This window comes from Papio anubis, chromosome 15, assembly GCF_008728515.1.
Source record: "Papio anubis isolate 15944 chromosome 15, Panubis1.0, whole genome shotgun sequence".
Classification (NCBI taxonomy): domain Eukaryota; kingdom Metazoa; phylum Chordata; class Mammalia; order Primates; family Cercopithecidae; genus Papio; species Papio anubis.
Window position 1 is genome coordinate 3167962 of NC_044990.1, and position 22256 is coordinate 3190217.

General features: G+C 37.4%; 1 protein-coding gene across 5 annotated transcripts in view; it reads left to right on the plus strand.

Moving 5' to 3' along the window:
• Positions 1-22256, plus strand: part of SGCG (sarcoglycan gamma) — a 98942-nt gene that overhangs the window by 49509 nt on the left and 27177 nt on the right. For all 5 annotated transcript variants that reach the window (XM_031655761.1, XM_031655757.1, XM_031655759.1 and 2 more), the window contains 2 exons: positions 2584-2685; positions 12181-12268. In XM_031655761.1, coding sequence (XP_031511621.1) covers positions 2584-2685; positions 12181-12268 — 190 coding nt within the window. The remainder of the gene's footprint in view (positions 1-2583; positions 2686-12180; positions 12269-22256) is intronic.

The following is a 22256-nucleotide window of genomic DNA, read 5'->3' on the forward strand; positions in this document are numbered from 1 at the left end:
TTTAGGCTCTGAGCCCTTTCTTCAAACAAAACCTCCCAGTGCATCACATGGATAAAAGAGCTCAGAAGGCCAGGCGTGGTGGCTCACACCTGTAACCCAGCACTTTGGGAGGCTGAGGTGGGCAGATCATCTGAGGTCAGGAGTTCGAAACCAGCCTGGCCAACATGACAACATCCCATCTTTACTCAAAATACAAAAATGAGGCGGGCATGGTGGTACACACCTGTAATCCCAGCTACTCTGGAGGCTGAGGCGGGAGAATCACTTGAGCCCTGGAGGTGGAGGTTGCAGTGAGCCAAGACTGCACTACTGCACTCCAGCCTGAGAGACAGAGTGAGATTCCATAAAGAAAAAAAAAAAAAAAAGCTCAGAAGTGCTCATCTACCTAGTGTGGGAGGTAGCTGCATCCAGCAGTGTGTGTGGTTTCCACATGCACACTACTAATGCCACCACTCCAAATGTCAGTTCGAATTGTAGTTTATGGATTGAACCACATGGCATAACCACACATTTAATTTGGTTCTTGTTAATGGAGCTTTCAACTGATGATGTCTTTGAAAGTAGAAGTCTATTGCCTAGCAGGTAAGATTCACGTCAGGATAACATATCTGTATCCTAGAAATTCACTTGTCACAACGTAAAATGTCCCTTATTGCTTTGTTTCATCCTTTGGACTGTCCTGCTTTCCTTTTTTAAATAATGCTTTCTATTTGGGGAAGAGCGGGAAGATCAAAGCTCAGCTGGTTGAATTCAGATGCTTTTAAGACAGTCAGAAGGGGATGACAGGTAGGCAATCAGATACATGGGTATGAAGCTCAGAACAGACTATTTACAGGTAAAAACGGATTCTTCCATGGGGATGGCAACTATCAAACAGAAAATACCAAGTGTTAGGGAGGATGTGGAGAAACTGGAATTCTTATGCACTGTTAGAATATAAAATTGAATAGCTACCACGGGAAACAGTATGGCAGTTCTCAAAAAATCAACAATAGAATTCCCATGTGATCGATCAATTCTGCTTTTGGCTATATACTGAAAGAATTGAAAACAGGGAATCAAAGAGATATTTGCATACCCATGTTCATAGCATTATTTACAATGGCTAAAATATGGAAGCCACCCAAGTATCCATCAATGGATGAGTGGATGAGCAAAATATGGTTTGTACACACAGTAGAATATTTTTCAGCCTTAAAAAAACAGAAATGTCATAATATGCTATAACATGAATGATCTTAGAGGACATTATGCTAAGTGAAATAAGCCAGCCACAAAAAGATAATACGATATGATTCCACTTACATGAGGTACTTAAAATAATCAAATTCATAGAGACAGAAATGCTATAAGATTTAACCTTATCGCCATATACATATATTTCAAATTGTACCCCAAAATGTGTACAAGTACAATGCCTCAATTACATATTAAAACTTTAAAACAAGAAAGTAGAATGGTGGTTGCCGGGGGTTGGGTGGAGGGGAGAAGGGGGAGTTAATTGTTTAATGGGTACAGTGTTTAATTGTGCAAGATGAAAGCAGTTCTGGAGATGGTTGGTGGTGATGGTCACACAACATCATGAATATACTTAATAGCATGGGTCTGTACTCTTCTAAGTGGTTAAGATGGTAAAATGTATATGACATTTTACTACAATTTTTAAAATTTGGAAAAAAACGGATGAGCCTCCACACTGAAATAGTAAATGGAAGCCAATTCATAGCATGAATGCAGGAAAGGGCCTAAGACCGAACTTGAGGGAGCCAGTAGTCAAGGGCTGGGTAGGGAGGACGAGCCTGTTAGGAGATGGAGAATGTGGTTCTGGAGGTGGGAGGAGCGCAGACAAGCACAGCATCATGGAAACCAGAGGAAGATAGTGTTTCAAGGAGGAAAGGGTCCAGTGCCAAATGCCCCTGAGAATGCAAAGGGCATGAAGTTGGAAATGCCCACAAGTTTTAACAGCACAGCGGTCATTGGTGACCTCCAGAATCATGTCTGCCACCCAATCTGGTAACCCTTCATGACTGTAAACTCCTTGAGAGCAGGCACCTTGAACAGACCTCTACATCCTCCTGTTTTGCTTTTCACTTAAGAAGTGCTCAGTAAATATCTACTACATAGCGAACTCAGATGATGGTATTTATGGTATTTTCGGGCAGGTGATGGAACTATACTATATTCTGATTGTGTTGATGATTACACAAATCTTATATATGTGTTAAAACTCATAGACCTGTACACCTCAAAACAATTAATTTTATTGTAACTTAATTTAAATTTTAAAAAATAGTAATAGTAAGATTCTTTTTCTTGCATAGTGATGGGCTCTTGAATGTTTATTATAAAATGACTCTTGAAATTTTATATGTGTTTTCTAAACAGCTCTTTGTATTTATACAAGATTTAATAGTATTGAATATTGAATTAAAAGATGTGAAGTTTTAAATACAGTATTTAGGAGAAATACAGAAAAGGTGGTAGGCAATATATGGAAATACATGCGTGATTTAAGTCAATAGCAAGAGGAATGAAAAAGCAAGCAATAAAAAAATATGCATTGTCTCTTTTTTTTTTTAACAGGCAGGAATGGGCCACTTGCGTGTAACAAAAGATGGACTGCGCTTGGAAGGGGAATCAGAATTTTTATTCCCATTGTATGCCAAAGAAATACACTCCAGAATGGTAAGAAAATGTTGAAAGACAAATAATTTGTGCTTTATGAAAAATAAATCATGTTTAAGCACAAAAATTCAATATAGTTTAGAGAAGATTTTTAAAGCGCATACACGTGCACGTATTCATGATATGCTCTTTATAAAAAGCTTGACTATTAGGTTGTAGAATTTATCTCTGATATTACCTTCTAAAAATATTTCATTTTAATGTGCTTCAGATCTGAATTCAGTGGCCTCAGTAGTTTAGACCACAATAAACTAAAGGTTTTAGAAATGAAAATTTTTACCAAGAACAATTTAAACTTCCTTATGTTAGATCAACTAACTTAAACCTATTTATCTTAGGGTATTCAAAATTATCTAAGAAGCTTAGAAAGAAATTTGTTTCGGCCAGGTGCGATGGCTCACGCCTGTAATCCCAACACTTTGGGAGACCGAGGTGGGCGGATCACCTGAGGTCACGCCAGCTTGACCAACATGGAAAAACCCTGTCTCTACTAAAAATACAAAATTAGCCAGGTGTGGTGGCGGGCGCCTGTAATCCCAGCTACTTGGGAGGCTGAGGTAGGAGAATCGCTTGAACCCGAGAAGCGGAGGTTGTGGTGAGCCCAGCTAGCACCATTGCAGTCCAGCCTGGGCAACAAGAGTGAAACTCTGTCACACACACACACACAAAAAAATCGTTTCATTGTATTATGTTCTGCATTTATTATACTAATTATAGATTATGATCCTGTAAGATTCTAAATAAGTAGATTCAGCATTGTCATTAAATAATTATGTGACTTTAAAAGTAAATCAAGGTTTTCTTCATTTACCTCCATGGAGCTTATAAGAAGGACAGCCAAGAATAAAGTGCAAATACGTTCAAACAGTGTTTGCAGTATGTTCTATTTCTACTTAAGTAATGCTATGACCATTATAGTAGGCATGAACATTTTGCCAGATTATTGATAAATGGCATTACCTCCCCGACCCACAAAAAGTGAAAACTTCACCCAGCTATAACTTTCTGGTTATTCGAAGAGCAGAGTCTTCATTTTCCTTTCATATTTCTGAATATGAAAGGGTATTTCAGTGTCTCCTTACTGTGGAGGCTGTACCAGCTACTATAGGAGAATTAGAAAGGAAACAAAAGACTTACTAAGAAACATGAGGTATTGTTAGAGAGATAAAACACACTCCTGAACCAGACATTCACCAGGCTCTATTACCAATTGCAAAATGGCATGGCATGTGACTAACACATAAATATCACAAAGACAGATCCCAGTGAGTGAAAAATACATAAGTAGTTTTAGGTGCTGTTATGTTACTTCTGGGGCTATCTTATTGGCAGTGGGAGCCAGATGATGACCTGCAGTATAATAGGCAGGTAAGAGCCTGATTCTGTGAGGCTTACCTTTACCTTATGTCATACACTTACCTTAATTGCGATGGCATTTCAGTGTGTGAAACAATCCTGTCCTACAGGATTTCCCTTTTGTAAAAAGGGAAGTCAGACATGAATGAAGCGTTCGAGTGTTAGAACTTGGCCTTCTTTTTTCCCCGGAGTTGCGTTGGCTGATCTTCTGCTATATTTTGGGAAGAATCAGACTGGTAGAACAGTCCAGTGACTGAAATCAGGTGACTAGATCATAGCAAATTTAATATTCTGGAATTAATAATAACTCTCAGTTATATTTTATCAGGCCATTTCATCTCCAGTATGCTTTTAAAAACAGAAAGCAAAATTATAGAGAATATCTCAGATAATCACATATTAAAGTCTTAGAATGTCGCATTAATGAGTATGTCAATACATAAAATTCAGTAACAATTTGAATAATATTATGTGATAACAGAGCTGTACAGTGTTTTATAACTAATATGGCTTTCCAATAAGAGCCATCCCAGAACAAAACTATGCTTCCTAACTTCTGTATGGATTGATATATTAGTTATAAATTTCCTTTTCAAAGATGAGTATAGGAAGCAATTTTCCATAAAATTAGAGAAAAGAAATTACTTTATGAATTTGCAAAATTTGACACATAACTCATTTATGTGTACTGATGGGCTGAGATAATTTCTTCATTATAAATATAATTCAACATGCTACTCTGGCCTCTAACATCTTATTACCCAGTAGTCCCTCAAAAGTAATACATGAGGGCCTGTATTGAGTTCATACTTTGAATTCATGGCTTAAACCCATCCACCACGCCCATTAGTTCAAACACATAACAATTATTTCCTTTAAACAAAAAGGTTTTTAAAAAATACAGAGCCATGATCAAAAACTAAATGAAACAAATACGTGGTAATAAAGCTTACTTGAAATGATCATCTGTGAAGTTCCCAGCCCTGAAAAGAAGCTTTAGCTTACAGCCAGAGCCCACAGTGTGACAGGAACCAAATGGTCACCTCGTTGGGACTCCAGGCAAGCCCATTGCATAAGACAGTGCTGAAGACAGACAACAACTACAACTATTTGAATAAAACAGCATATTAAAAAACAGCTACAACTATTTGAGTAAAGCAGCATATCTGAGGGGAGGAAGCTACAAAGATGCCCATCCAGAACTTGAATATCACTGAGGACAGAAGCCCTAAGTCACCATTGAAAGACTGGGAGGCCCTGTGGACCAAGTGAAAACAACAGGACAGACTTTAGACAGGCTGGCAAGAGCCGAAAGGTAGACGCATCCACACAGTGGAACATAAAAATTGAAATTTCGTATGATGAAATCTTCATCTAAAAAAAAAAGCCCAAAAAACTTTACATAAAGGAAGATCAATATCCAACTAAATAAAAATAGTCAATCTGAAAATGACTAGAAAAACATACTTAAGATTCTCAAAGAGATAAAGCTATTTTTAAAGGAGTTTTCCTTAAAATAACAAGAAATTATAAAATCAGAAGAGAAATTACGGGGCAGAAATAACTAAAAATTGAAAAAAAATACATGAAACAGTGGTTTTCAAATATCGGACAATGGACAGCTCAGGAGACAGTTATCCCTGCAAGAAGAAAAAGAAAAGAGTGACTCCTCAGATTGCCTTAACTCACTGCATGAAGAGAGTTTCCAGGCTGCAGTGAGGGAGGGGAGCCAATGCAGACGCAGGTGGTCTCCCTGAGTTGAAGAGACAGGGTTGGAAGGTCAAGGAGACCAAGGCAGCCGCAGTTTGCAAGGCAGAGTACTGCAGAGAGGAGCTTGCTGCACATGGATGGCACTCCGGAGATGGCAGAGACTTCACCCCATCCCACCCCCACCAAGTCCAAGTCCATGGATAAATATTTACCAGTGCGTGTGTGTGAGGAAGCTACCTTGAGACTAGTGAAATACCCACTCAAAGGGAGCAGAAGGAACCATGTCTGGAGGTCACACAGAGTGGGGAACAGTTCATATTCTCACCAGTCAGAGTGGAAAACTTCATAAATTATGGGCATCAGGTAGAATACAGAAGGGTGTGGCTCAGAAGTGGTACAAGATCAACACTAGGAAAAATCCTGCTCTAGTCCATTCTAACAAAGCTTGCAGGAATCCTTGAAAGCATCATGCTTTTTCCAAGTGATTTGTTCCATCCCAGAACAAAGTTCTAAAAAACTACATTTCATCTGTGTACAAAAGTCGAGGAAAGCATAATCATGTTAAGGAGAGACATAAAATATAGAAAGACAGAAAAAACACAAACAAATCTTCTAGAGATGAAAAGTATAACATCTGAAATTTTTAAAAAGCCAATGGTGGGACTAACAGATTACTAACAGACTGGACATCACAGAAGAAAAGATTAGTAAAGTTGAAGGTATAGCTATAGATACTCTCCAGAATGGAGCCCAGAGAAAAATGACTAGAAAAAGAAAGCAACAGAGTATCAGTAACTACAGGGACAATACCAAGGGGCCTTATGTATGTGTGACTGGCATCTCCAAAGAAGAAGAAAGAAGAGAGGACAAATATTATTTAAAAAGAATAATTTGTAATTTTTTTTCCAAGCATGATAAAAACTTTAAGTCCACAGATAAAATATGTTCAGTGAACCCCAAACAAAAGAAACAAGGAAGACTACAAGGTACATTGTAATTAAATTGCTTAAAAACAAGAGAGAAAAATCTTAAAGAGAAAATCGTAGAAGTAGCTAGAAATAAAAGGATATATAACATACAAAGGAGTGAAAAAAATATGACATCAGCCTTCTAGTCAGTAACATTTCGTGCCAGAAGACACTGAAGTGCTGACTTTAAAGTACTAAAAGAAAAAAAGACCAACCTAGAATTCTATACCTAGCAAAAGTATCTTTAAAAGACAAAGTCAAAATAAAGACTTTTGGGGACTTAACTAAAGCTGAAAACAAGTTACTTCAGCAGATCTGCACCACAAGAAATATTAGAGGAAGCCTTTCTGGCAAAGAGAATATGATGCTAGAAGAAAAATCTAGATGTTCACCAGAAAAAATTTTAAATACCAGAAATCGTAAATATGTGGGTATACAAAAAATAATTTTAAAAAATGTTAGAAGACACTTTGCTCAAAGCCAAAAGAATAACAATGTATTTGGGATGTTGCAACAGGATAGAAATAAAGTGTATGAGAATAATGAAACAAATACCATAACAGGAAAAGATAGAAGTATTGCTATAATGTTCTCACATCACACATGAAGTGGCAAAAAATTAGTGAGGATGGACCATAATAAGTTAAAGATGCTTAGTATATCTAAAGTAAACTCATAAAAAGTGTAGCTAATACATTAACTAAGGAGATAAAAATGAAATGATAAATACTCAATTCAAAAGGAGGTAAAGGAACAAAGAGAAAATTAGTTGAATATGAAAACAAATAGCAATTTGGTATATTTGAATCAACTCATATAAATAATCACATTAAAATAATCACATTAAATATAAATGGTCAAAACATCCCAACTGAAAGACAGACTGTGAAATTGAACACAGAAGCAAGATCCAACTATATGCCGTCTACAAGAAACCTACCTTAATTATGAAAACACAAATATATTAAAAGTAAAAGGTTATACTATACTGTACTATACTATGCTATACTATACTAACACTAATGAAAAGAAAATTGGAGTGACTATATTAAAACAGACAGAGTAGATTTCAGAACAAAGAGATAAATATTTTAGAGGTACAGAGGGTCATTTAAGATGACATAGAAGTAAATTCTTCAATATATATGTTGCTAAACACATGAATCCACTATCAGAGCATCAATATACATGAAGCAAAAACTGATAGAATGTAAGAAAAAAAACAGAAATATTCACATTTAGACTCAGGGATTTCAGCCCCCCCCCAATAACTGATAGGAGAAATGGATGTAGAAACAGTAAGCATATAGACTTGAGCAATGCTATCAACCAACTTGACATAATTAAATTTTCAGAGCATGCTGCTCAATAGTAGCAGACAAAGAGTTCTTTTCAAGTGCACAGGGAAAACATTTATCAAGATAGATCACATTTTGAACCATAAAACATTTTCAATAAATCTAAAAACATTCAAGTCTTCCAACATGTTATCTGACCACAGTGGATTTAATAAGATAACCATAACACAAATATGTCTGAAAACTTTTTGAATAAGTGGAAATTATATAAAAATTTGCAAATAAACCATGGGTCAAAGAAGAAATCCAAAGGGAAATTAAACAGTATTTTGAACTGAATGACAGTTAAGAAAACAATAACATCAAATTTGGGGGGATATAGCTGAAGCAGTGCTTATAGGGAAATTTATGGCATTAAATGCGTATATTAAAAAAGAAGAAAATTGGCGGGGTGCAGTGGCTCACGCCTGTAATCCCAGCACTTTCGGAGGCCGAGGTGGGCAGATCACGAGGTCAGGAGATAGAGACCATCCTGGCTAACACGGTGAAACCCCGTCTCTACTAAAAATACAAAAAATTAACCAGGCATGGTGGTGGGTACCTGTAGTCCCAGCTGCTCGGGAGGCTGAGGCAGGAGAATGGCATGAACCCAGGAGTCAGAGCTTGCAATGAGCCAAGATCACATGACCTGCAGTTTCAAGTCCTTAAGAAACTAGAAAAAGAATACATTAAACCAAAAATCAAAGACAGAAGATCCAAACAAATAAAATCATAAATGAAAAAGGAGACATCATAATGGATACCACAGAAATACAAAACGTCATTAGAGGCTACCATGAACAAGTATATGTCAATAAATTTGAAAGCCTAGGGAAAATGGATAAATATCTGGATACATACAACCTTCCAATATTGAAACAAGAAGAAACAGGAAATCTAAACAGACCAATATTGAGTAACAATATTGAATTAGTAATAAAAAGCCTCCCAACAAAGGAAAGTCCAGGACCAGAGGGCTTTACTGCTGAATTCTACCAAACCTTTAAAGAAGAATTAATACCAGTCCTTCTCAAACTTTTTCAAAAACTTGAAGCAGAGGAAATTCTTTGTAACTCATTACACGAGGCCAGCATAGCCATGATACCAAAACCAAACAAGAACACAACAAAAAAGAAAACTACAGACCAATATTTCTGATGAACATAAATGTAAAAATCCTCAACAAAATATTAGCAAACCAAATAAATACAACACATTTATCCCAAGAATGCCAGGATGATTCAACATATGCAAAACAATAAACACCATACATCACATCAATAGAGTGAAGGACAAAAACCATTTGATCATCTCGATAGATGCAGAAAAAGCATTTGATAAAATTCAGCATCCCTTCATGATAAACCAAAAGTCAGAGAAGAAAAGAAAGACGAGAGAAGAAATCAACAAAACAGAAAACATAAAACAATAGAGGAAATTAATGAAACCCAAAACGGATTCCTTTAGAAGATCAATAAAAATTGATAAACCTTGAACCAGACTGAATATTTTAAAAAGAGAGGGCACAAATAGAAGGGGCACCACTATGAATCCCACAGACATTCAAAGAATGGGAAGGAAATATTACGAATAACTTTATGCCAATAAACGTAATTTTCCCATGTACTATTTGATAGAATTCTTAACATAGGTTGCTGCTTTAATGATTAAATTAGTTTCTGCCATTCCCATATTAGGTTCAAGTTTGAAGTAGTTAATTATGTATGTAAATGAAGTGGTGAATTATACTTGCCCTCTAATCTACATTTTTAAAAAGTATCTTAAAACTTTCAACCTCATCAGCCTCATAGGGTATTGATAACTCCTATAGCAGTTTTGATTTATCTTTGGGTCATACCAGTTACCCCTTATATTGTTAATGGTCTTTTTATACACCTCTTTCGTAGCTCCTTCTATGTGTCACGCACTGTTGAGAAAGGTAATAAAAAGTTCTATGTTCTGTGACTCTTTCACTACTCCCTAAGGTGTAGTGTTGACACAACATCTGTATTCAAACAGGTACATTCAGAGTTCAACTGATATGAATAGAAAAATAAAATGTTCTCCTTATACCTTGCTGTCACTCTCTAAATGGCGTAAAATTTTTCTAAAAGGCGTCATTAGCTAATGATAAAAACTGAAAATCTCTTATGTAAAATTTTAGAAATGATAGTAGTGGTGGTTGTACAATACTGTGAATATACCTAATGTCAATCTACGATACACTTAAAAATGGTTAAAATAGTAAATTTTATGCTATGTATAACTTATATGCATAGCATATATATTTTTAATACAATAAAAATTGTTTTAAAAAGTCAAAAAACAAAAACCTGAAAATTGCATTCACAATCTATAGACTTCAGTTTTCTTACCTAGAACATGGAAATAAAGTCTCTGGACTTCACAATAAACATCAGTTTTATTAAAAATGTACGTGTTGATTGTTTTAAGGTACTTCTTAAAAATGTAGATTAAAGAGCAAGTACAATTCAATATAAGAGATTGCATTATTGTAGCAGTTATGAATACAGTTTTGTTGGTAATATAGACACAGAGCCACTTCTGCTCTGTCACTGCATCAGTTAAAAGATCTTTACCCTGTGAACACAGAATACCCAGCTAGCCATGGAATAAACTAATAGGAGCTTTTAGTCTCACATAACAGGAAGCTGGAGGGGGCAGCTACAGCTTCGGTTCAGCACTAAACCATGTTAGGGCCAGAGTATCTGCCAGCCACTCGCCTGCCCCTCATAATCACTAGACAGTTGTGAGGCCACGTCCAAGACACATAGCCAGGAAATGTGCAGTGCTGGTGCATGTGCCTCTTCCACAAGGAATGCAAAAGCTTGCCTAGAAACAAATATATTAAAAGTAAAAGGTTATACTATACTGTACTATACTATGCTATACTGGATATACAAAATTTGACTCAGGAAAATTGATCTTGGTAGAAATGTGGTCATCAAAGAAAACTCAGATTTTCAAAAGCCACTATGGACAGCATTCATATAGACAAAAATTAGTGAACCAGATGTTTTTAGTAAATTTTATTGTAGAAAAAAAGCTATTGAAAATTTATCTTAGTAGGAAAATATGGTAATACTTTACCTGCGTGGAAAAGTTGTTCAAGGAATTAAAGTAGCTTGTAGTGGAGAAAAAAGTAAGAAGTAAAAATTTAAAACACACACACACACACAAAGAGAGAGTGAAATAACCCATAATGCTACCCACCAAGAGACAATTGCTAACATTTGGAGTAGCTCTTTGGCAGTGTTCTCTAATATTTCCGTAGTTATTGGCCAATTCCAGCATTGTTCTTAAGTCAGTTTGGCTAATTAATACTATTCCCTTCATAGTTAGCATAGCTATACATTTTACTTCCTCTGAATTTTTGATTTAAATACATTGTTTTCGCTATTTTTTGTTTAAGTTTAATTCTGTTTGTTTTAAATAACCAACTCAGACTGCATGTGCTTTTTCAAAACTATTGTTTACTGATACATAAAACTGTGCTTTGAAATTTATTTTTCTTTCTATTCTCTGATGTCTGTTTTATTGTGTATTTTCTAACGTCTTAAGCTAAATGCTTAGTTTATTTTTAACTTGGCGAGCAAGAACAAAGCGGTCAATACCACAAATGTGTCTGTAATTATAACTCTGCTGTATACATCGATTTTTTATTTTGATAAAGTTTACTTTACACACTATAAAAATACAAATGTATTACAAAACTATGGAAATCGAGTGTAGCAGGAAAAAGTATATGTCATTTCTATTAGCTAGAACCCCACCGTTGTTGGTGTCTTTCCTTGACATAGTTGTGACCATATAGCGCTGTTAAATTGCATATTTCTCTAAATAATTCATATTTTTTCTATCCCTATCTTGCATTTGGGTCTCATTTTATGATTGTTATTCTTTTATCTTTCAATAAGTTCTCAAAACGTTAAAAAAAATATGACTCAGGACTTTTAATTGTCTTAGCCACAAATTTATAGAATTTCTAGGATCTGTGACAATGGGTAAATAATTTTACATAAATCCTAAATTGACATAGAATTATAAAGATGTAATCATTTTAAACAGTACGTATTTTGCAAATTTTATAAATCCCTTTCTAGGACTCATCTCTGCTTCTACAATCAACCCAGAATGTGACTGTAAATGCACGCAACTCAGAAGGGGAGGTCACAGGCAGGTTGAAAGTTGGTGAGTCCAGCTTCATTGTGGTGTTTTGCATGCATGTGGTCCGTGAATAGTGCTAAATGGATGCATTGTTTTTTCTTCTAAAGAAATCAAAGCTACTTATGAACAAAGTATGAATTTTCTAAATATCATGCTGTGTTGACCACAGAATAGCACCACAGAGTGGGGTGGGGGCTGAGGGGACAGCCTGAAGTGCTTTGATTAGAGTTATTTTTGTTCCAAGAAATAGAGGACAATTAAAGCTAGTGCAAGAAACAAATGTTTATTGTAGGTTACCAAAGACTCTTGCAGCAACCAAAGGAGAGGAACCCAAGTAGTTGGCCTCAAAGAGCACAGAGACCCATGGCTGAGAGCCAAGAATAGATTCAGTTCCCTCCCTATTCTTTCTTCTCTTCTCTCTGCTTCTCCCCATGTGTTCCATTCTCCTCCTTTCCAGTTTATCTTTGCCACCATTTTCACTTGGCTGTATCACTTCTCACTGTACAGAACCTACAGGGCCTCCCTGATTCTTATCTGCTCGGCTGTAGTTATCAACATCACACAGTTTAGTCTTCGATTACACAAATTCTAAGTCCACAAAGTACTCTAATTAGCCCAGTTCATCTGTCCCACCACATTCCATCGGGTCAGTCAGCTACGTCCACCCATCCAGTCAACTAAGACGGGAGAATAAGGTCACACGGGAGCGAGGGCACATGGAATCCTATAAACGGAGAAGATCAGCAAGAAGAAATATAGATGAAAGCAATATCGGAAGAGCAAACCAACTGGTAAGAAGGAATGCAGGCCAGGCCTGGTGGCTCATGCCTGTAATCCCAGCACTTTGGGAGGCCAAGACGGAAGGATTGCTTGAGCCTAGGTGATCGAGATCAGCCTGGGCAACATCTCTAAAAAAATAATTTAAAAAATTAGCCAGGTGTGGTGGTGAATGTCTGTAGTCACAGCTACTGGGGAGGCTGAGGCAGGGAGGATCACTAGGAATTTGATTCTGTGGTGGAGGAGAACCTTTGTCTGAAAAAAAGAGAATAAGAATGAGAAAGGTATGGCCGGGTGTGGCGGCTCAAGCCTGTAATCCCAGCACTTTGGGAGGCCAAGACGGGCGGATCTACCCAAATAAGAAGGAACCAGAGAAATAATTCTGGCCGTATGAAAAAACAGGGTTTTATAAAACTTTCAAAAGCTCACATTGAGTCTCCAGCAGTGGATCCAAACCAATGAAATCTTTGAAATACCAGATAAATAATTCAAAGTGTTTATTATTAAGTTACTCAAGGAACTACAAGAAAAAAGTGAAAACTAACATGAAAACTTTTTTTATTATTATTATGCTTTAAGTTCTAGGGTACATGTGCAAAACATGCAGGTTTGTTACATATGTATACATGTGCCATGTTGGTGTGCTGCACCGATTAGTCATTTACATTAGGTATATCTCCTAATGCTATCCCTTGCCCATCCCCCCACCCCACAACAGGCCCCGGTGTGTGATGTTCCCCTTCCTGTGTCCAAGTGTTCTCATTGTTCAATTCCCACCTAGGAGTGAGAACATGCAGTGTTTGGTTTTCTGTCCTTGCGATAGTTTGCTCAGAATGATGGTTTCTAGCTTCATCCATGTCCCTACAAAGGACATGAACTCATCCTTTTTTATGACTGCATAGTATTCCATGGTGTATATGTGCCATATTTTCTTAATCCAGTCATATCATTGATGGACATTTGGGTTGGTTCCAAGTCTTTGCTATTGTGAATAGTGCTGCAATAAACATACGTGTGCATGTGTCTTTATAGCAGCATGATTTATAATCCTTTGGGTATATACCCAGTAATGGGATTGCTGGGTCAAATGAAATTTCTAGTTCTAGATCCTTGAGGAATTGCCACACTGTCTTACACAATGGTTGAACTAGTTTACACTCCTACCAACAGTGTAAAAGTGTTCCTAGTTCTCCAAATACTCTCTAGCACCTGTTGTTTCCTGACTTTTTAATGATCACCATTCTAACTGGTGTGAGATAGTATCTCTTTGTGTTTTGATTTGCATTTCTCTGATGACTAGTGATGAGCATTTTTTCATGTGTCTGTTGACTGCATAAATGTCTTCTTCTGAGAAGTGTCCTTTGCCCACGTTTTGATGGGGTTGTTTGATTTTTTTCTTAAAAATTTGTTTAAGTTCTTTGTAGATTCTGGATATTAGCCCTTTGTCAGATGGGTAGATTGCAAAAATTTTCTCCCATTCTGTAGGTTGCCTGTTCACTCTGATGGTAATTTCTTTTGCTGTGCAGAAGCTCTTTAGTTTAATTTGATCCCATTTGTCAATTTTGGCTTTGGTTGCCATTGCTTTTGGTGTTTTAGTCATGAAGTCCTTGCCCATGCCTATGTCCTGAATGGTATTGCCTAGGTTTTCTTCTAGGGTTTTTATGGTTTAGGTCTAACATTTAAGTCTTTAATCCTTCTTGAATTAATTTTTGTATAAGGTGGAAGGAAGAGATCCAGTTTCAGCTTTCTACATATGGCTAGCCAGTTTTCCTAGCACCATTTTTTAAATAGGGAATCCTCTCCCCATTGCTTGTTTTTGTCAGCTTTGTCAAAGATCAGATGGCTGTAGATGTGTGGCATTATTTCTGAGGCCTCTGTTCTGTTCCATTGGTCTATGTATCTGTTTTGGTACCAGTACCATGCTGTTTTGGTTACTGTAGCCTTGTAGTATAGTTTGAAGTCAGGTAGTGTGATGCCTCCAACTTTGTTCTTTTGGCTTAGGATTGTCTTAGCAATGCGGGCTCTTTTTTGGTTCTGTATGAATTTTAAAGTAGTTTTTTCCAATTCTGTGAAGAAAGTCATTGGTGGTTTGATGGGGATGGCACTGAATGTGTAAATTACCTTGGGCAGTACAGCCATTTTCACAATATTGATTCTTCCTATCCATGAGCATGGAATGTTCTTCTATTTGTTTCTGTCCTCTTTTATTTCATTGAGCAGTGGTTTGTAGTTCTCCTTGAAGAGGTCTTTCACATCCCTTGTAAGTTGTATTCCTAGGTATTTTATTCTGTTTGTAGCAATTGTGAATGGGAGTTCACTCATTATTTGGCTCTCTGTTATTGGTATATAGGAATGCTTGTGATTTTTGCACATTGAGTTTGTATCCTGAGACTTTGCTGAAGTTGCTTATCAGCTTAAGGAGATTTTGGGCTGAGACGATGGGGTTTTCTAAATATATACAATCATGTCATCTGCAAACAGGGGCAATTTGACTTCCTCTTTTCCTAATTGAATACCCTTTATTTCCTTCTCTTGCCTGATTGCCCTGGCCAGAACTTCCAACACTATGTTGAATAGGAGTGGTGAGACAGGGCATCCCTGTCTTGTGCCAGTTTTCAAAAGGAATGCTTCCAGTTTTTGCCCATTCAGTATGATATTGGCTGTGGGTTTGTCATAAATAGCTCTTATTATTTTGAGATGCGCCCCATCAATGCCTAGTTTATTGAGAGTTTTTAGCATGAATGGCTGTTGAATTTTCTCAGAGGCCTTTTCTGCATCTGTTGAGATAATGATGTGGTTTTTGTCTTTGGTTCTGTTTATGTAATGGATTACATTTATTGATTTGCATATGTTGAACCAGCCTTGCATCCCAGGGATGAAGCCAACTAGATCATGGTGGATAAGCTTTTTGATGTGCTGCTGGATTCGGTTTGCCAGTATTTTATTGAGGATTTTCGCATTGATGTTCATCAGGGATATTGGTCTAAAATTCTCTTTTTTTGTTGTGTCTCTGCCAGGCTTTGGTATCAGGATGATGCTGGCCTCATAAAATGAGTTAGAGAGGATTCCCTCTTTTTCTGTTGATTGGAATAGTTTCAGAGGGAATGGTACCAGCTCCTCTTTGTACCTTTGGTAGAATTTGACTATGAATCCATCTGGTCCTGGACTTTTTTTGGTTGGTAGGCTATTAATTATTGCTTAATTTCAGAGCCTGTTATTGGTCTATTCAGGGATTCAACTTCTTCCTATTTTAGTCCTGGGAGGGTATATGTGGCCAGGAAATATCCATTTCTTCTAGATTTTCTAGTTTATTTGCGTAGAGGTTGTTTATAGTATTCTCTGATGATAGTTTGTATTTCTGTGGGATTGGTGGTGATACCCCCTTTATCATTTTTTATTATGCCTATTTGATTCTTCTCCCTTCTTCTTTATTAGTGTTGCTAGTGGACTATCAATTTTGTTGATCATTTCAAAAAAGCAGCTCCTAGATTCATTGAATTTTTGACGGATTTTTTGTGTCTCTATCTCCTTCAGTTCTGCTCTGATTTAGTTATTTCTTGTCTTCTGCTGCCTTTTGACTTTGTTTGCTCTTGCTTCTCTAGTTCTTTTAATTGTGATGTTAGGGTGTCAATTTTAGATCTTTCCTGCTTTCTCTTGTGGGCATTTAGTGCTATAAATTTCCCACTACACACTGCTTTAAATGTGTCCCAGAGATTCTGGTACATTGTATCTTTGTTCTCATTGGTTTCAAATAACTTATTTATTTCTGCCTTCGTTTCATTATTTACCCAGTAGTCATTCAGGAGCAGGTTGTTCAGTTCCCATGTAGTTGTGCAGTTTTGAGTGAGTTTCTTAGTCCTAAGTTCTAATTTGATTGCACTGTGGTCTGAGAGACAGTTTGTTGTGATTTCCATTCTTTTACATTTGCTGAGGAGTGCTTTACTTCCAACTATGTAGTCAATTTTGGAATAAGTGCGATGTGGTGCTGAGAAGAATGTATATTCTGTTGATTTGGGGTGGAGAGTTCTGTAGTTGTCTATTAGGTCAGCTTGCTGCAGAGCTGAGTTCAAGTCCTGGATATCTTTGTTAACTTTCTGTCTCATTGATCTGTCTAATATTGACAGTGGGGTGTTAAAGTCTCCCATTATTATTGTGTGGGTGTCTAAGTCTCTTTGTATGTCTCTAAGGACTTGCTTTATGAATCTGGGTGCTCCTGCATTGGGTCCTCACATCTTTTATTTTTGTTTCATGCAGGTTGTTTCTGTGATATTTGGGAGATAGATATTTGTAAATACTTTGTTTTGTGGGTTGTAATTTTAGCATTAAATTTTTTTTGTCATATTTAACGCTTTTGACTTGAATTCCACTTTGTCTGATATCAGGATTTTTATCCCAGCTCATTAGTATTCATTTCCTGCATTACTTTTGTCCATTCCTTAAGTGGCTTCTCACTAAGTCTCCTCATCCGTCCTTCCCATGGCCTTTGCTTACCATAACGCCTGTGATGGAGCAGGTGTGTGAGAAGTTGTAGTCCTGGCACTTGTTAATTTTTCTCCCTTAACTCACAGTTCTGCCTTTAAGTAATGCAAGGGTTTGGTTTGTGTGTGTGTGTGTGTTTGTTTTGTTTTTATTTATTTATTTATTTATTTTATTTTATTATTTTTTTTTTGAGACGGAGTCTCGCTCTGTCGCCCAGGCTGGAGTGCAGTGGTGAGATCTCAGCTCACTGCAAGCTCCACCTCCCGGGTTCCCGCCATTCTCCTGCCTCAGCCTCCTGAGTAGCTGGGACTACAGGTGCCACCACCACGCCCGGCTAATTTTTTGTATTTTTAGTAGAGATGGGGTTTCACTGTGTTAACCAGGATGGTCTTGATCTCCTGACCTCATGATCCGCCCGCCTCAGCCTCCCAAAGTGCTGGGATTACAGGCGTGAGCCACCGCGCCTGGTTTGTGTGGAATTTTTATAGCTGTGAAGCTACTCCTTAGAGTTTGGGGATGACCTTTTGGGAAACTGATTACTATATAGCCAGCGTGGTCATCAGCCACCCAGAAGTCCATCCTTTTCCAATTTAATCTATGAAATTTTTAAAAATCATAGCATTATTTTCATGGCTATGTAATATTTCAAGGAATATATGTATAATAATTTGATTCACTAATTGGAATTAGATTTTTTTCAATTCAGTTAATGCCACAATTCATAATTCAGGCTACCCTTTTACATGTAATAGGTTATACAATAAATATTTGTTAAATAAATGAAGGGAGGAATGAATAAAAGATTGGGTAGGATGGGATGGGCTGACAAACCAGTTGGCAAGTAGGATAGTGTTCTAATGGTTGGATTATATATATATATTTATATGTATATAATTTATTATATATAGATATATTTATATATAATTATATAAATATTATATATATTATTTATATATATTCACTATATATATATATAGTGAAATGAGGAGGTTAACCTTTACAATGATTGATTATTACAGTCAGGGTTTCCAGATGGCAGAAGATTGGTTAAAAGTGATCATCTGGCCGGGTGCAGTGGCTCATGCCTGTAATCCCAGCACTTCGGGAGGCAGAGGCGGGCGGATCATTTGAGGCCAGGAGTTCAAGACTAGCCTGGGCAACATAGCAAAATCCCATCTCTACTGAAAATACAAAAGTCAACCAGGTGCCTGTAATCCCAGCTATTCGGGAGGCTAAGGCAGGAGAATCGCTTGAACCCGGCAGGCAGAGGTTGCAGTGAGCTGAGATCGCACCACTGCACTCCAGCTTGGGCAACAGACTGAGACCCTGTCTTTAAAAAAAAAAAAAAAATCATTTTACAGCATTTTTGGAAAGCTACGTCAGTTTTGCTTATGATTATCAGGGACATTGACTAGAAATAACCTAAGTTTCACTGGCATAGCATAACTAGCTTTGTTTGCTCAGGGACTTCTCAAGCCTCGTCTCTTATTTTATTTCATTTTATTTTATTTAACACAAGTAAAGGTCATTAGTGCCAGGCATATGAAGTGGAACTGTATAATACAAGATTATGCCACAAAAGTAGTAGCGCTAACAAGCACAGCTTTGTGCTTCCAGCCCAGTCCTTTCTCTGTGATACCATATTTGCACCAGCAGAATATATGTTTCCTTTTTTTAAAGGACTTTGTGATATTTGTTTCTAAATTATTTTATTTTAAATTAAAGATATCCTGAGGAACAAAAGAAGGTTGCTGATGAGACACATTATATGTAAGGGAGAATTTGATGGTATTTTCACCAGAAAAACCCTTAAGCTAATTTCCCAAACTTAATTAATCAGATCACAAAACCATTAACTTTTTCTCTTTGTACCAAAGCCTTTCATTAAAAATGGGACTGTACAGATAGCTCTTTTCTTATCAACAAGGTAGAATTTAAATTTTATTTCTCAAAGACCTCTACTGCAAAAGACAATTACATCCTCAGCTTTAATCAGTGTCCAACTAGGTTAAAAAAACTGCTAGAATATTAATAAAAGTTAGAAAATTAATTACAAACTCCATAACTATTGAAGAACAGTACAGTTTTCTCTGAAGTGGAAAGCGTATTTAAATTTAAACATGCAGTGTCTATTTTTAATAAAATGGAGATGGGATTTTATTCGCTGCTATGCCTTTGCTCAAATAGTTTCCTTTACCTGGAGATCCCTGTTCTTCCTTCAACAGGGAAGCATGAACTCTTTCTTTTTTGTTTTTTGAGACAGAGTCTCGCTCTGTCACCCAGATTGGAGTGCAGTGGCCTGATTTCAGCTCATTGCAACCTTTACCTCCCGGGTTCAAGCAATTCTCCTGCCTCAGCCTCCCCAGTAGCTGGGACTACAGGCACATGCTGCCACGCCCAGCTAATTTTTATATTTTCAGTAGAAACAGGGTTTCACTGTGTTGCCCAGGTTGGTCGCAAACTCCTGAGCTCAGGCAATCCGCCCGCCTCGGCTTCCCAAAGTGCTGAGATTACAGGGGTGAGCCACCACGCCCAGCAGGAAGCATGAACTCCTTCTTCCAAGTCAGTTCAGGCATCGCGTCTCTGGACGCTGCTCTTAGCCTGGATGGATGGACCATGAATTCCTAGTCAAGACTCTCTCATGCTTGCATCCTAATACTTAGCAAATTGTCCTGAAACCAGGCTTACATGCTTTTCTTTTTAGTGAACCACAGAATCCTCTACGCTGTGAGCTATATCTCACTCATTTGCACATTGTCAATGCTTAGCACAGAACCTTGTACATAAAAAGCATGCAATAGATTTGTACTGAATGGAACCATTCACTTTCCTGCATTTTATTTGATTTGAGTAACAATTTATGTGTATTTGCTGCACAGACTTACTATGAAACTAAACTTATTTGTTGAATATTTTATCGATGTAATAACTACAGAAAAAAAATTGTCACTTAGTTTAACCCCTTATACTTAATAAGGCCTCTTAGAATTGTAAGATGAACCTCTAGTGAGCAAAACAATGAACTCTTACTGGATTAATTATTCCAATTATTTCTCAATTTTAAAGTCAGGTAACTTGGTAGTCACCATTAAATGCAAATCGGTGTTTATATAATAAATACACAGGCATGTCAGTGACCCGGAAGAGATAAACAGGAACTCTGAGTCTCAGATTGGGGAAAATAACATACAAATACCAAAAAATAAAGTGAAGCTTTTTTTTTTTTTTTAAAAAAGGAGATATAGAGAAAAAAGTCAACTTTATAACCGGAACTCTTGCCAAAAACATTTATTTATTTAAATAAAGACTCACTGGAGGGTTTTAAATACAAATTAATAAAATTAAGAACACTTAAATGAGCATGTCCAAAACTGATTAATGCATTAATAGAAAGACTTTACTTAATTTCTACCAGGTATCCAAAAATTTTTTTGAGAACTGTTAGGGTCAGAGGGACACATACAAAAAAATTGTAAGATATGACTTCTTTTCTCAACTTCCTTTTTTTTTTTTTTTTTTTAAGTCTCGCTCTGTCGCCCAGGCTGGACTGCAGTGGTGCGATCTCGGCTCACTTCAGCCTCCACCTTCCGGGTTCCAGCAATTCTTCTGCCTCAGCCTCCTAGGTAGCTGGGATTATAGGCACGCACCACCATGCCCATCTAATTTTTGTATTTTTAGTACAGATGGGGTTTCTCCATGTTGGCCAGGCTGGTCTCAAACTCCTGACCTCAGGTGATCCGCTTGCCTTGGCCTGGCAAGCTGCTAAGACTACTGGTGTGAGCCACTGTGTCCAGCCTCAACTTACTTTTACAGATAAGAATATAGGCTGGGCGTGGTGGTTCACACCTGTAATCCTAGCACTTTGGGAGGCTGAGGTGGGCGGATAACCTGAGGTCAGGAGTTCGAGACCAACCTTGCCAACATGGTGAAATCCCATCTCTACTAAAAATACAAAATTAGCCGGATGTGGTGGCACATGCCTGTAATCCCAGCTACTCTGGAGGCTGAGGCAGGAGAATCACTTGAACTTGGGAAGCAGACGTTGCAGCCAGTAGAGATTGGCGCCATCGTACTCCAGCCTGGGTGACACGAGCGAAACTCTGTCTCAAAAAAAAAAAAAAAAAAAAAAAAAAAAAAAAAAGAATATAAAGCTAACATAAACAAATTGGGGAACTCATAGTTTCTTAAGTAGATAATGAAGGCTGTACTCTAGGGAGATTAATCCATGAGGCCTGGGTTAGAAAGTTTGGAAGCATCAAAGACGAATTGGGGAACACATATGATGAGTGCCGGGGGTTGGTGTGTAGCTGAGTGAGTGGGAGGTGTGACCTCACCCTCATGTCTGGATGGCACAGGGTGAGTGAGCACCCACAGAACACCTGCTGAATAGATGAAAGAGCTGGAAGGCAGGGGGTCTAGAGTTCAGGTGAAGGGCATAAGCTTGGATACAAACGTGAAACAGAAGGCATGGCAAAGTCAAAAATTTTTTAGGGGAAGGGCAAAAACAGGAAGGTGTTCTTCCACAGTGATGCTTGTTTTTCCTGTGGAGTAGAGGGTGAGCAGCTCTTCTGAGAATAATGGCAGAGAAAAAATTCAGGATATGACTCATCTTCTAGGTTAACTTTGACGATTAAAGTGAGCCATTTGTAAGAGGGTCTTTCACAAATCTCACATTTCGGAATGTAGGATTCTTAGGTGGTTCATAACCAAAAGAATACAAGTTTAACCACGAATAGGAGAACCATATTATTTTGGG